This window comes from Gymnodraco acuticeps, unplaced genomic scaffold (assembly GCF_902827175.1).
Source record: "Gymnodraco acuticeps unplaced genomic scaffold, fGymAcu1.1, whole genome shotgun sequence".
NCBI lineage: Eukaryota > Metazoa > Chordata > Actinopteri > Perciformes > Bathydraconidae > Gymnodraco > Gymnodraco acuticeps.
In genome coordinates this window covers 822,702-835,953 of record NW_022992177.1, presented here as the reverse complement: position 1 = coordinate 835,953, position 13,252 = coordinate 822,702, and the positions used below count along the sequence as shown (strand labels likewise).

Here is a 13,252-nt window from a genome sequence, read left to right as displayed (position 1 = left end):
TATGAAATAAAAAAAAATAAAAAAATGTAATTTCAAAAAAAAATTCCTTTTGTTTTCTCCCCAATTTTCGGCACCCCCCGATGGGTTGATGCGCCCTTAGCATTCACCTATACTGCCTATGCCAAGGGCCGGCCCTGACAAAACCCCTATAAACCAGCCAACCATTCCAGCCTAATATCTACTGGCTGGTCCATTTAGCTGGTCTAAGCTGTTTTTTTCAGCAGGGTGCCATGGTAAATGTATGTTTAGGTTCACATAGACTATGACAGTGTTCAGTAGCTGCCAATATACTTACACACACAGTATCACTAACAACTGTGTACAGTATGTTAAGTACAGCCTGCTTGAATGTACTTTGACAGTAAATTGATATTATGAAGTCATCAAATTGTCAGTTTTAAAAGATTCTTTTTTTCCTGAATAACTACCAATAGGTGTTTATATGCTTCATTAATCTCCATAAATCACACTGAAATACTTTTTATTTAAACGTTTATTTAGCAGGGACAATGCACATCAATGAACACTTAAAACAATAAAATGTGTCAAGCGTAAATATGCCATATTTAGCTTTGAGCTCATTTCCATCCGCAGTCCCTGACATAAAACATTTAAGAACATTTCATTTTACAAACATAGCAAAAACAAATACATGATATGCAAAAAGAGCAAGAGCAGTAAACAAGTATTTATCACATGGTAATACAAGCGGCAAGAGAAGATACAAGAGATACATAAAGTGTGAGAGAAGATACCCCTGTATTAAATTGCATTTCGCGGTGATTGCACGGATGTTTGTTTCTCAACCATTCTTTCAGTTGACCTTTGAAGCTATTGAGTGGGACAATCCCGTATCTCAGTTGGGAGGCTATTCCAGAAAGAGCTGCCTTTAATGGAAAGGACATTTTGTCCAAAAGTGGTCCGTCTGCAGTGGACTTCAGTCTCCTCTTGTTTCTGACCTAGTGCAGCGTCCAGTATCTTTTTTGTGGATGAATTCCCCTAAGGGAGGGGGGGCCATTCCATGTAAACATTTATAAATAAAGCACCTACTTTTAAAAGACTTAAAATTGTCAAAACTCAAGAAATTGTGTTTTTCAAGGATGGTACAGTGGTGGTATGAATATGGCTTTCTGTCAAACACCTTGATAGCTCTCTTGTACAGCTGTTCTATTGGTTTAAGGTTTGTGGCACAAGCAAACGACCAGTTTGTCAGACAGTATTCAATATGGGATAGAATCATACAGTGGAGGTATGACTTTGCAGCATTGACAGTTAAGATAACAACCTGTCCTTCACTGCAAACATCGTTGCTACAACCCGTTGCTGCAGATACACGCTTTACAACATCAGGAAGATACGTCCCCAGCTGACTCAGAAAGCGACTCAGGTTCTGGTCCAGGCTCTCGTCATCTCACGCCTAGACTACTGCAACTCCCTCCTGGCTGGTCTACCTGCATGTGCCATCCGACCTCTGCAGCTCATCCAGAATGCAGCGGCTCGTCTGGTCTTCAACCTTCCTAAATTCTCCCACACCACTCCGCTCCTCCGCTCCCTTCACTGGCTTCCGGTAACTGCTAGAATCCACTTCAAGACACTGGTACTTGCTTACCATGCTGCGAATGGATCTGGCCCTTCCTACATCCAGGACATGGTTAAACCGTACACCCCAGCGCGTGTACTACGCTCTGCATCAGCCAAACGACTCGTTGCGCCCTCGCTGCGAGGGGGACCCAAGTTCCCATCGGCGAAAACACGTGGGTTTGCTGTCCTGGCTCCAAGATGGTGGAATGAGCTCCCCATTGACATCAGGACGGCAGATAGCTTGCACATCTTCCGGCGCAAACTGAAAACTCATCTCTTTCGACTCCACTTTGAGCGTTAGAACTATTAACAAAGCACTTTTATACTAATATAGGACTGGCTTACCTAAAGCCAGTTGAGTAGCACTTGAAATGTTTGGCTCTATGAAACCTGATGTACTTATATGATTCTGTTTTCTTCAAGGTTGTGTCTTCCTGTTCGAATGTACTTATTGTAAGTCGCTTTGGATAAAAGCATCAGCTAAATGCAATGTAATGTAATGTAATGTTAAGAAGGGTCCAATTTGTTTAACATGTTGCAAGTTGAATTTAATAGTATTTGATAGTTTCTTAATGTGTTTCTTAAAAGTTAAGTTTGAGTCCAATATGTCTCCAAGATACTTGAACTGGGAGACTTGTTCTAATTCTTCTCATTAGTCAAAGTGAAACCTTTGTGTAAATGTTTGGTGATTAGTTTTGACAACCATTTCTCAGCTATCTTAGAGACACCGGGGAGGATGTATGCATTATTATTATTAATGTATGCTGGTCACCTGGAATCCTGGTAAGCTTCCAGCATGGTATATTTAATACTATTATTAAACATAAGCTGGTGATAGATGGATGCTGGTGACCAGCCCAGCATTCCAGCATACTATGCTGGTCTATGCTGTTTTTTTTAGCTGGCCAGGATGGCCGGTTTAGCTGGTTTAGCTGGTGCTGACCAGCCTGACCAGCCTGACCAGCTAAGTTGGTCTAAGCTGGGTTTTTTTCAGCCGGGTAGGGAGGAGGCTGCCGAGCTCCAACGGATTTGTGGGGGAGTGACTCCAGAGGGAGGGGTGGCGTTGGTTTGGAGTTAAAAAGCCAACCACTGCCTCCATCCCCACAACGTTTGAGCAACCTGCCCTGCACATCACTGTCCGCTCTCTCTGCATACGGCCTGCAGTCAGTTGGTCTGGAAGTTCGGGCTCCTCCGGTGCACTCTGCTCAACTTACCCCGCTGCAAAGCTCTGTCTCCGGTGTGCAGACATGGCACCGCCACCTGTGCTGCTAATGCTCGCGGTCGTCATCGCATCAGCGCTCGTGCAATCTGCATTCCTCGATGGAATGTGAGTACAATGTTTTTTTTCCCCAAAACTGTCCCAACTCGTGTTATTGTTTGCAAAAGTTTGCTATGTGCGTCCCGTCACGCAGTGTTTGACGGTTGAGATTAAGTTGGCTCAAAGTTAAATTCAATGTGGTGAATGTTTGGCATCACTAAAGGACTTAAAATCCAGTATCGTGTCTTGGAGAGGCAAAAAGTCTTGTTGGCCTCAGGATACTGTAATGCAATATATAGTGGTGTTTGTGTGTGTGTATGTCTCAGAGAGTACCCCCCCCCCATCTGCTAGCAATAACCACCATTTGAATTTTAAGCTGCCAACAGGTGTAATGTAACTCAATTTAAGTAATGTACCTAAGTACAATTTTGAGGTAATTGACTTGAGCATATTCATTTAAAGGTGGGGTAGGTACGTTTGAGAAACCGGCTCGAGATACAATTTTTGTTATATTCCATGGAATGCTCTTAACATCCTGATAGCAATGAATATCTTAAGTGCTTTGACAACAAATCCATAAAAAAAATGTCATCTGTGGAAGCCGTAGTACTGTAAAAAGCACGACCGGCCTGGCTAAAATAACTGGATGGCCTACCTGCCTGTCAGCCTTCCATCTGTGCACAAACTTATCTTGTGCCCTCATTGGTCATGTGCGCGTTCGTGTGTTGGAGGAGGGGCTCTGTAAGAAAGTAGCAGATTTCTTCCGGCTGTGTATTTTCAAATTCTAGCGCACTCAAACTGGTTTTTCCAAAATTACCTGCCCCACCTTTAATGCTACTTTGTACTTACTCCGCTACAATTCAGAAGTAAATCGTGTACTGTATTTCTACTCCACTACATGTATAGGTTAGGTTACTCTGCATATTTAGATTAATGATACATTCACAATCTACCCTGCAGCATACAAAGTAATTACAATTTGTTCAACCTTTACCAGCTTTGATAACACTTGAATGCAGCAATACTCATCAAAACATTGTATTATTCTAAAATGGGCCAATCTGCATAATGAGTACTTCTACTTTTGATACTTTAAGTATATTTTAAGGCCAATACTCTTACTTGAGTAACATTTTGTTTGCAGGACTGTTACTTGTAACCAAGGGTGTAACTTTGGTTTGGGAAGTGGGGGGGGACACACAAAACAGGGGGTCCTCCGCAATGAAACATTGTTCTCGATTTAATTCCATTCCCTGCCTTTCTACAAATATATTAATGACTATGGTGTTAACTAATCCAAGAAAAATGTGTAATGTATATAATGAGTGCGCAAACTTATCTAGTATCCTATTCATGTGAGCCTGTTTTATTTGATACTCCAAACTATTAGAATATGCTCACAACCAATAACAAATAATTGATATACTCCTCTCTCCTATCTTTATCTTACCTAGTCTGCATTCTTTCTTTTTATTTATGCATATTTTACTAATCACTCCCCTTTTAAATTGTGTTTTTTTTATCTTTTTACTGACATTGGAATTATTTTTTACTGGGCATTGGAATGATTTAACTTATTTTGAACAACTATATTAAATAGATGGAAATATTTGTTTACATAGATGACCAAACCGTTTGAGACCCACTGAGATAATTTAGACTAAAGTTTACAATCTAATCGCTCAGCGAGTCCTTTACCTCACCTAAACTGACGTTATCTCAGTCTCATGTTCATGTTGTGTTTGGTGAACACCTGCACAGTGTGGGACTGTGTTGTGTTGTCTCGAATCGCTTATGGCTGCTATGCCTTAACTGGAAGTAATGATAGACCCTCAGCTAGCTAGTTAACTAGCGACTTCATCTTTCGTGGTAGCAAATCATTACAGACGTCTCAATTTACCCAATAAAATGAACAGTGGCTGCTTTTATCACCAGTAGAGTGGAAAGTGTATAACATATAGAAAAACAGTCACATGTATAACTTTAATTGAAATAGTGCCGTGTTGACTTGAGCTGTCGCAATTGGGCCTGGAAGCGCCACTACTGTTACGTAGCCAAGATGGCGATCGTAGAGTGTGATTAGCGTTCCACAGTCAACTTTTTAACCGGAATGAGTGCACCTTTCGGGAACTCGTGGTGCATTGTTACCATCATTTTGCATGGGAACGCACTTAAACAGCTAAAATGGCACGTTTAATCACAGATGTACGACAATTAATACACAGCATTTAATTTATGTAACAGGTGATAACGGCTAATTATTTCCTTCTGCTCAGCCTCAATGGGTACTAGAAAAGATCCATGACTCCAATAGTTGATATAGGAGCATTTTTGCAATAACCAAACGCATAAGAATGAGTACTAAAAACCCTGCTTTCTGTTCTGATGTGAAGCACACCATGTCCTTTTTTTTAAACTAATGTAATGTCTTCTTTCTGGCTGCAGTATTTTTGCAGTGACTGTGAGCTCCCAGGTGAGAGGAGGGCAACAGGAGACCCTGTGTGCTCACATCGACGGCCCAACGACGCCCGTCAAATTGACCATCACCCTCGAGATGGGGCCCAGCAAAACCACCATACTCGAGCAGGCTGTTGACAAGAACTTCTATCGCTGCTTAAACTTCCAGGTCTGACTCAGCATGTGTACACCCACATTTTGGCAATTTGCAAAGTGTCTTCTCAAATTTCAGTCAAAACAAATCAAATGTATAACTGCTCTTAGTCATTTGCCAAAGTAGAGTATGGAAGATCAGGAAGTTGTTGTTAGTGGTTAGATGCATTCATGAGCTTTCAAGGCACGTTCCTCTCGCCCCTAATCAGTCAGCTGGCTCCATGACTGAGGCTTTCAACACCCACATTTTGGAAGTAGTCCCTGTTATATAATCGCAGTTCCATTAGCAAGTAAAAACACATGACGACATTTCCTGATTAACCATGTCTGTTCTTTTATTTCTCCAAACAGTTCTTGTATACAATTATAGGTACAATCTACATTGAAAATACCCCAGTTCTTACCTTACATGGTCCCCTGTTTTGCTTTTTGGGGTTTTCCCTTTCTTGTAGTGTTATATAGGTTTGTGTGCATGTAAATGGTCTGCAAAGGGTAAAATCACAAAGTTCCCTCCAGAGGGAGTTTCTCTCCCACCCAGCGCTCCAACACAACACATTGTACATGATAGGCTAAGGGGAGGGACATTTTCGTCATCTCTAAAAGGTTGAACAATCACAACAGAGCTGGCCAGCTAACCAATCAGAGCAGACTGGGCTCTGGTTTCAGACGGAGGGTGAAAAGAGGTGCTGTAGCACAGGCACTATGGGGAAAAATAAAGGCCCTGTTTAACATTAAAGCATGTAAACATGTCACAGTAGAGGCACAACATACAAATATGAACCTGAAAATCAAGTAACATGTCCTAAGCAGCGGACAGATGATGCTCATATTCAGTTTGCTCTGATTAGTAAACTGGCTGGCTTCGTTGTGATAGGTCAACCGCTTACAGATTAGCGCTAGTAAATAGAAGCACACGTGTTACAAAGTGATGTCACTTTGTCGCAGAAGTAAATAAAGGTTGGGCCATGTCACATACCCTCTCTGAAAGATGTATGTTTTCTTCTTCTACAGGTCCCCACAGTGCATCACAGAACTGTGGCATCCATTATTGTCACTATTACGGCTGAGGGTGTCTCAATGAGCAAGAACACCAAAATCCTGATTGAGCGTCCTGCTTTCATCCACATCATCCAGACTGATAAACCCATCTACAAACCTGGACAGAAAGGTTAGTATCACATGTTGTGGTACTTCAGTTTTAGGGTTTCCTGCTGTGTGGTAAAATGACTGCTCTGCTGCAGTCGTACTGTTCATACAGCCCACATTCTCCCATCTGCAATAATCACCGATTCAGCTGCACTTGCACAATTTTGGACTACATAATGCTGAGCCACTACTTGACAACTTTAGGAATTATAACTAAATTCAGCACACAGAAAGATGGGGGTTGAGTTCTTAGTGGAGGTTTAAAAATCACCATGTTATTTTTGTAATCACCACGTTATTGCTAAATTAATATTACCTTGGTATATTTGCTATAGAAAGACGAGACGGGTGTCCTAATATGATACTACTATTATCTACTGCTACAAAAGCCAAAAACACTACAATTAGGAGAAAAACACTGCACTTTAAGAAATGATGCAAATGACTGACTAAAGTACCCGCATAAACAAAACCCTACAAACTGAAAACGCTGCAAATACAAAAACGCTGCAAGAAGCTCAAATGAAAACGAGGACACTAAAAAGGGATGCACAGCTGGAAGAAGAGTGCTTGTTGACATTGGTCTGTTTCATAATTAAGTGTCATCAGTATATTTGAAATGACTAGGTTGGATACGTTCCCTATAGCTTTCAGCAGATTTGGAAGGAATCGTGCGATCACATTGTTGGAATAATCCAATAAAAAGGAATTTTAGGAAAGTTTCCAACAACAGTTACAGTTGTTTAAATTATTCTCGAATGCCCTCCAGAGTGCATTCATTTTAGTGTCCTTGTTGTGTTCTGAGCAACTTAAAGCGTTTTTACTTGCAGCGTTTTATTTTTGCAGCATTTTGTGTTTGCAGGGTTTCATTTATGCTGCGCCTTCAGGAAACGATGTGCATGTATCGTGAAGTTGGTGAAGATGTTTCCTCATTTGGATGTTTTCGGGCACATTTTTGTTTTTATATATTTTTTTGCAGTGGAAAATGTGCAAAAGTGTTTTGCTGGTTTTGAAGAGCGCTGGCCACCGTACCGTACATATGTAATCAAAAAGTGCTTTGGTAGTAAAAGGCATTTCACGCAATCGGGTTGAATAAAAAAATAAAAAAATAAAACAACCTAAAGAAACGTTTCTATGGTGACCTCCCCTGCTAGCTTCATTCAGCTTTCATCTGATTGGTTGTGTGTCGAAAGGTCAGTGGGAAAGAAGGTCTTTGTCATCTTTACCATAACATCCTCTATGATTAGACCCTACCCACTCCATGGCTCTGGAGGAGCTTCAATAAAACGACTAGTTCAGTGATGTCATCAGGATTATTTTGTCTTGTGTTTGGGGATTTTTCATGAAAAGCCAGTATTACATACAGGGGTTTTCCAGGCACCAGAAAAGAATCACTAATTCTACAGAGTAGCATTAAAAAATATACAGTATCCAGTGTTTTGGACCTTTTGTCCCTTACTACTTCAGAGATTCTGCTGATCTAATTTTGACTGGTTTTCTTTTTAAATAATTCCCCTAACTTAACAAAGAGGCAGATATTAATTGCTGCAGTGCCTTTTTTAAACATTGTTTCTCATAAACCCTAGACTGTGGCTGACTAGCACTTCCCCGTCTACAGTGTAACGCAATAGGAAAACTTCAGAAATATGCTTTTTAAAATAGCTTCACACAGTCCGCTATCACTAGAAACTTTATCTAAGTTAGGCCTTTAAGAATAGTGCCTTTGTACCATGCAAGTTATCCATCAATGTCCCTCCTCCCACTGGCTGTACTGTAGGGTCTTATTTAATTGATTCTCTGTTTCCCTTACCGATGTTATGTATTGCTGTTTGTGTTTTATGTTCAGAGAAAACATTAATGCTATTTTCTTTTTTGTTTCCTGCTTTTTATTTACAGTTCAATTCCGAATTGTCTCGATGGATTCCAATTTCATTCCTGTAGCCCGACTGGTATGTATATTTATTTGTTATCGCCTTTCAAAATAATTCTATATCGCATGATATATTTAGTTATTCCAACCAGGGAACTTTGCAATCTGGTGCGATTTCTACCAAGCAGTCAGTGAATCTGAGGAGCGAGGTCTATTTTGGTTCAGGAGAGTGGGAGGTGAAAGGAGAGCTGTTTGTTGATTTAGAAGACAGCGTGGGCGTGAATCGCCTTGTGGAGTAGTGTGATAAATATGCCGTCAGAGTTCATTTGGCACACACTGGCCGTTTCTCAATGTCGAGTAAACCTGCTGCAGAGCCACTATTTCAAGTATACTACGTCATCGAGTGGAGCCGAATGACTGTTTAAATGCATGTTAAATGCCCTGCATTCAGCGCCACTTGATGATGTAGTACACTTGAAATAGTGGCTCTGCAGCAGGTATACTCGACATTGAGAAACGGCCACTGCATCTGACCCAAACATCTGAAATAAATTCAAATGTATCGTATCATGCGGGTAGGAAGCTAAAAGTAGTTAATTTAGCTGTGATATTGTAACCATTTCAAATGCTCTGAATGCTATGAAACTGCATCCAAAACTATGACTGTTTTAATTTAAGTGAATGAAAGTGTCTTTTTTTAAATGTTGATATTCTGTATTTTGCACTTTGGTGTCTGTTCAACCAGGTAAATCTTGCCAATTACCCAGTACTCCTCCTGTTTGTGGATTGTTAATTTTTGCTATTGAAAAAGCTAATGATTTATATTCTGTGAATTTGCTTTACAGTTGTATTCTTCTTGCATATAATGTACAAATTCTACATGCAACTGAAAATGTTCTTTTCTTTTTCAGTACAAAGTGGTGGAGCTCCAGGTAAGAATGAAACAAAGTTATAGTATGAGAAGCTGTCTCTAATGCTTGCTGTATAAGACCCTTATACACATTGCGTGCTAATTCTATAATTCTATACTAATAGAGTACATAAATGCAGTGTTTTATTTTGAGAACATTTTAAAGGCCCTATTGGCAGGATTTAAACATTGTTTCTGGCTTTTCATTTGATCATGGCGACCCCTAGTTGTAGTGCCAAACATACAATCCAATCAACAAACATTGACATGAACTTACACTAACTTTCACAAGTATTATAATGTCTTTATACAAACTGCCATCTGAATATTTTAAAAGATGTAACTATTGCAGGAAAAAATCCATAAGGTTTTTGTTGCCTTATTATAGATAGATTGTAGATACCATGAGACACCGCAGTTCACAGTTCTAAACTCAACCTCAAATGTGCCTCTGCCTTCATGTAGGATCCCAATTCAAATCGCATTGCTCAGTGGTTGGATAGGAACCTTGTTAGCGGTATCCTTGATATTTCCCACCCCATGATTCCTGAGGCGGTTCAGGGAAGCTACCTGATCACTGCGACAACGGACCAAGGAGAGGAAATATCCCACAGCTTCGACATCAAGGAATACGGTCTGCTGCAGTTATTTGCTGAATATTACCAAAATGATTGATATGTTTGATCTTTGTTCCTTTTCAGCAGTTCGATTTTTAAATCATTTTCCTCTCCTTCAGTTTTGCCAAAATATGAGGTAAAGGTTGAACTGCCCAATGTGATCTCCATCCTGGACAAGGAGGCAACGCTAAAGATTTGTGGAAAGTGAGTGTCTCACATCAAGGACCTGACAGTGGTTAGCAATGGCAATGAAGTTTAGCACAGTGGCTATTTTATGAAAAAGATATGTAATTCTCCTCAATGTTGGTATAACGAAAAGGAAAGCTCTACTGGTACTGCTGCATTTTTTTGCAAGAGTATAAAACTGTTTTAGGCAATGGTGTCTGAGTGTGCGTTTCACACAGAAAACCGTTCTCTGGTATCTGAAGGCCAACACCCCAATAGTCCAAAACATGTCCCACTGGACCGAAAGCTCATTCGTCCTATGGCCCATTGCTTCACAAATACACATTCTTAACGAACAAACAGCAGCGTATAGCTATTACAACCACATAGCAACAAACCTTAATTATTGTTAAGTTATTTGGGGATTTTTGGGCTTTTTTCAATGTTTGCCCAAATATGAGAGGCTTGAGGGCAAGAGAGGACGCATAGACGAATCTTTCCTATTTGTTTGTATTTATTTCTCCTTTCAACAGTTGACTTATGTAGATATCTATAGTAATTGTCCAGGTAGAAAACCTTAAAAACAATAGAAAAACACAAATGTAGTAACATGTTAGATAATAGAGAATGCCATACAAACAAACTGAGCATAAACAATTCAGCCATCTGAATCTAATTAGATTTTAAATGTTGTCTTAACAATCAAAGTGTTTCCTACTATAGCAAAGGCATGACTGCATCAAACTGCCTCCGATTGGCTAGTACATGTTGAGTTTGTCTGTTGAGTTGGCAAAAAATTAGGAATGCCGTTTGAGATTTATTATAGGTCGGTACAAATATCACGGTTGGGGTGAAAATATTAAGGTGAGTCAATCGGAGGCTGAGTAGGGACTTTCATGTCTTAATCATGGATGGAAGGAAAATAAAAGTGTACGTATTTTTGGAGCAATGGTCGTTTTTCTTTGGTAAAGAAATTAGCAGTTTGTGTGTACTGTTAAGTGCGATTCTTAATAAATAAGAGCTTTCGGACCTTAATGAACATTAACGTATTGTACTGCAATAAATACACATTTTAAATGTCCATTTATCCATTCCTGAAGAGCATTCCTCAATCTGTGTGCCCCCTCCTGCAGATACACCTATGGGAAACCAGTTGTCGGTTCAGTCAAGGCAGTTTTTTGCAAAATTGCTACCCAAATATTCTGGTTTGAAAGGAAGAAGGACATAGATATCTGCAAAACTTATGAACTGACGGTGAGTACCCCAGATTAATAAAAGACATGCTGTTATTTCTCTCTTTAATTCTATGTTTTGGTTTGAAATTGACTTGTGCTATTATCTTCCAGACTGACAAAGCTGGCTGTGCTACACAAACTGTGAACTTGGCAGTGTTTCAACTCAACTTGAGCATAAACTATGTCAGCTTTGAGTTGAATGCAGAATTGGAGGAGTACGGCACAGGTAGCTTGGCTGTTTACACAGGAGCATTGACTGTTCATTGAGAAATCACCATTATTTCCTGATGAGCTGTGATCTGTATGTTTTCTACCATTTAGGAGTCATTCTTACAGGCACTGGGCGCACCAGCTTCAGCGCTATTGTCAGAACTGTCACCTTCGAGGACGTACCTGAAGCATACATGCCTGGCATCTTGTTCGAGGGAAAGGTATTTAGTCTCGAGAGAGACCACTGGGAGCTACCATATAGATGCCGTCACCACACCACATGATACATATTTATTCATCTCCATGCTAGACTGGTGGATAGTTAGCGATACCACAGTTTGGGAAATTATCCACAAACAGTTAGGAGGGTATCTTTGAAAAAATGCATTGCGTTATATTGACCTGTAAATGTAATTAGTAACCTAATCTGAGTATCTAAATATAAAGGAAATGTAACCAGATTTGTTACTTTTGTATAACCTCAATATCAAATAAATAAAAGATAAAAAATATCAATAAGATGTTTTTTATTTTAATGTAACCTTAGAAAAGAGAAGACGATATTTAAAAATGTGTCTTTCATTAAGCATATTCAGGCAGTAGCCTATACACCAACAATGAAACGCATGAGCACATACTGTAATGCAGTTTAAAAAAGTCTGAATTCTGAGCTGACAGAAAATGCTCTGTTTTAGTTTTATATATACAGTTTAGCTCACGCTATTTTATGAACATATAGGTTCACCTACTGAATTTAAAGTAGGCCATTATCGCCATTGCTCATAGGCTAGCTTATACTGCATAAATATTTACCATATGAACATGAATATTCCTATCACACAGAGGACCAGAGGGAATAACCCCTTTAGGCTTAAACCCTTAAATGACCAGCATCGCAAAGTGTACAATTTTAGTGTTACAGTACTTGAAAGTGTCACTTTGTTGAATGGATGAAGATCTTTTAGCTTCTGCTTTCTCACTTATTTACAGGTCAAAGTGATCGGTCCAGACAACAAAGCTGTCACCAATGAGGCCGTGTATGTGTCTGCTGGCAACTCTCCATCAGTCAAGCTGACTACAGGCACGAATGGCAAGGCTTCGTTTTCTTTTGACACCACCCTCTGGAAGGGCAATGTGAATATACAGGTTGGTTACTGCAGCATAATGAATTCAGTTCAAGAGCTTCCTATTTATAACCAATTCTCTATTGATCAATTATACAATCCATATCTAGTTAAAGAAACTTTCCACCCTATTGATCATGTTGGAGGTGAACAAGATTATTTTTTATTTAATTAATCCCATTTTGAAATCATTAAGGTTCATATGTAATAGTTAAAGGTATATAGAGTGCAGGGATAAGGCCTACAATCTGGAAAAGACTTGGTAATTTACCCCTTCCGGTTACATTGTCTCAAAGTTTTTTCCAATGTGTTTGTGGTTAGCAGCCTGAAAAAAAGTCTGTGGCTAACACAAGTTTACGAGATTTTCACATTTGGTTCTATGATATAAAATATGTCAGTAAGTACCCCACTGCCGTATGTCCAAAGCTTCTGTGAGTCAGAAAAATGGCGGTTGCTTCCATCATGTAGTTTTGTTTATTGCTTTTTACTTGTTTTACAGCTGATTCTGTTTACTCTTCAAAAATCA

General features: G+C 39.6%; 1 protein-coding gene across 1 annotated transcript in view; it reads left to right on the top strand.

Moving 5' to 3' along the window:
• The first annotated feature begins 2,602 nt into the window (after window positions 1–2,602).
• Window positions 2,603–13,252, top strand: part of LOC117538925 (alpha-2-macroglobulin-like) — a 35,380-nt gene continuing 24,730 nt past the window's right edge. Inside the window, exons 1-11 of the mRNA XM_034204905.1 lie at window positions 2,603–2,908; window positions 5,285–5,465; window positions 6,461–6,617; window positions 8,492–8,544; window positions 9,377–9,397; window positions 9,841–10,009; window positions 10,112–10,196; window positions 11,291–11,411; window positions 11,504–11,618; window positions 11,714–11,823; window positions 12,593–12,748. Of these exons, the coding sequence (XP_034060796.1) occupies window positions 2,829–2,908; window positions 5,285–5,465; window positions 6,461–6,617; window positions 8,492–8,544; window positions 9,377–9,397; window positions 9,841–10,009; window positions 10,112–10,196; window positions 11,291–11,411; window positions 11,504–11,618; window positions 11,714–11,823; window positions 12,593–12,748 (1,248 nt within the window). The 5' untranslated portion in view covers window positions 2,603–2,828. The remainder of the gene's footprint in view (window positions 2,909–5,284; window positions 5,466–6,460; window positions 6,618–8,491; window positions 8,545–9,376; window positions 9,398–9,840; window positions 10,010–10,111; window positions 10,197–11,290; window positions 11,412–11,503; window positions 11,619–11,713; window positions 11,824–12,592; window positions 12,749–13,252) is intronic.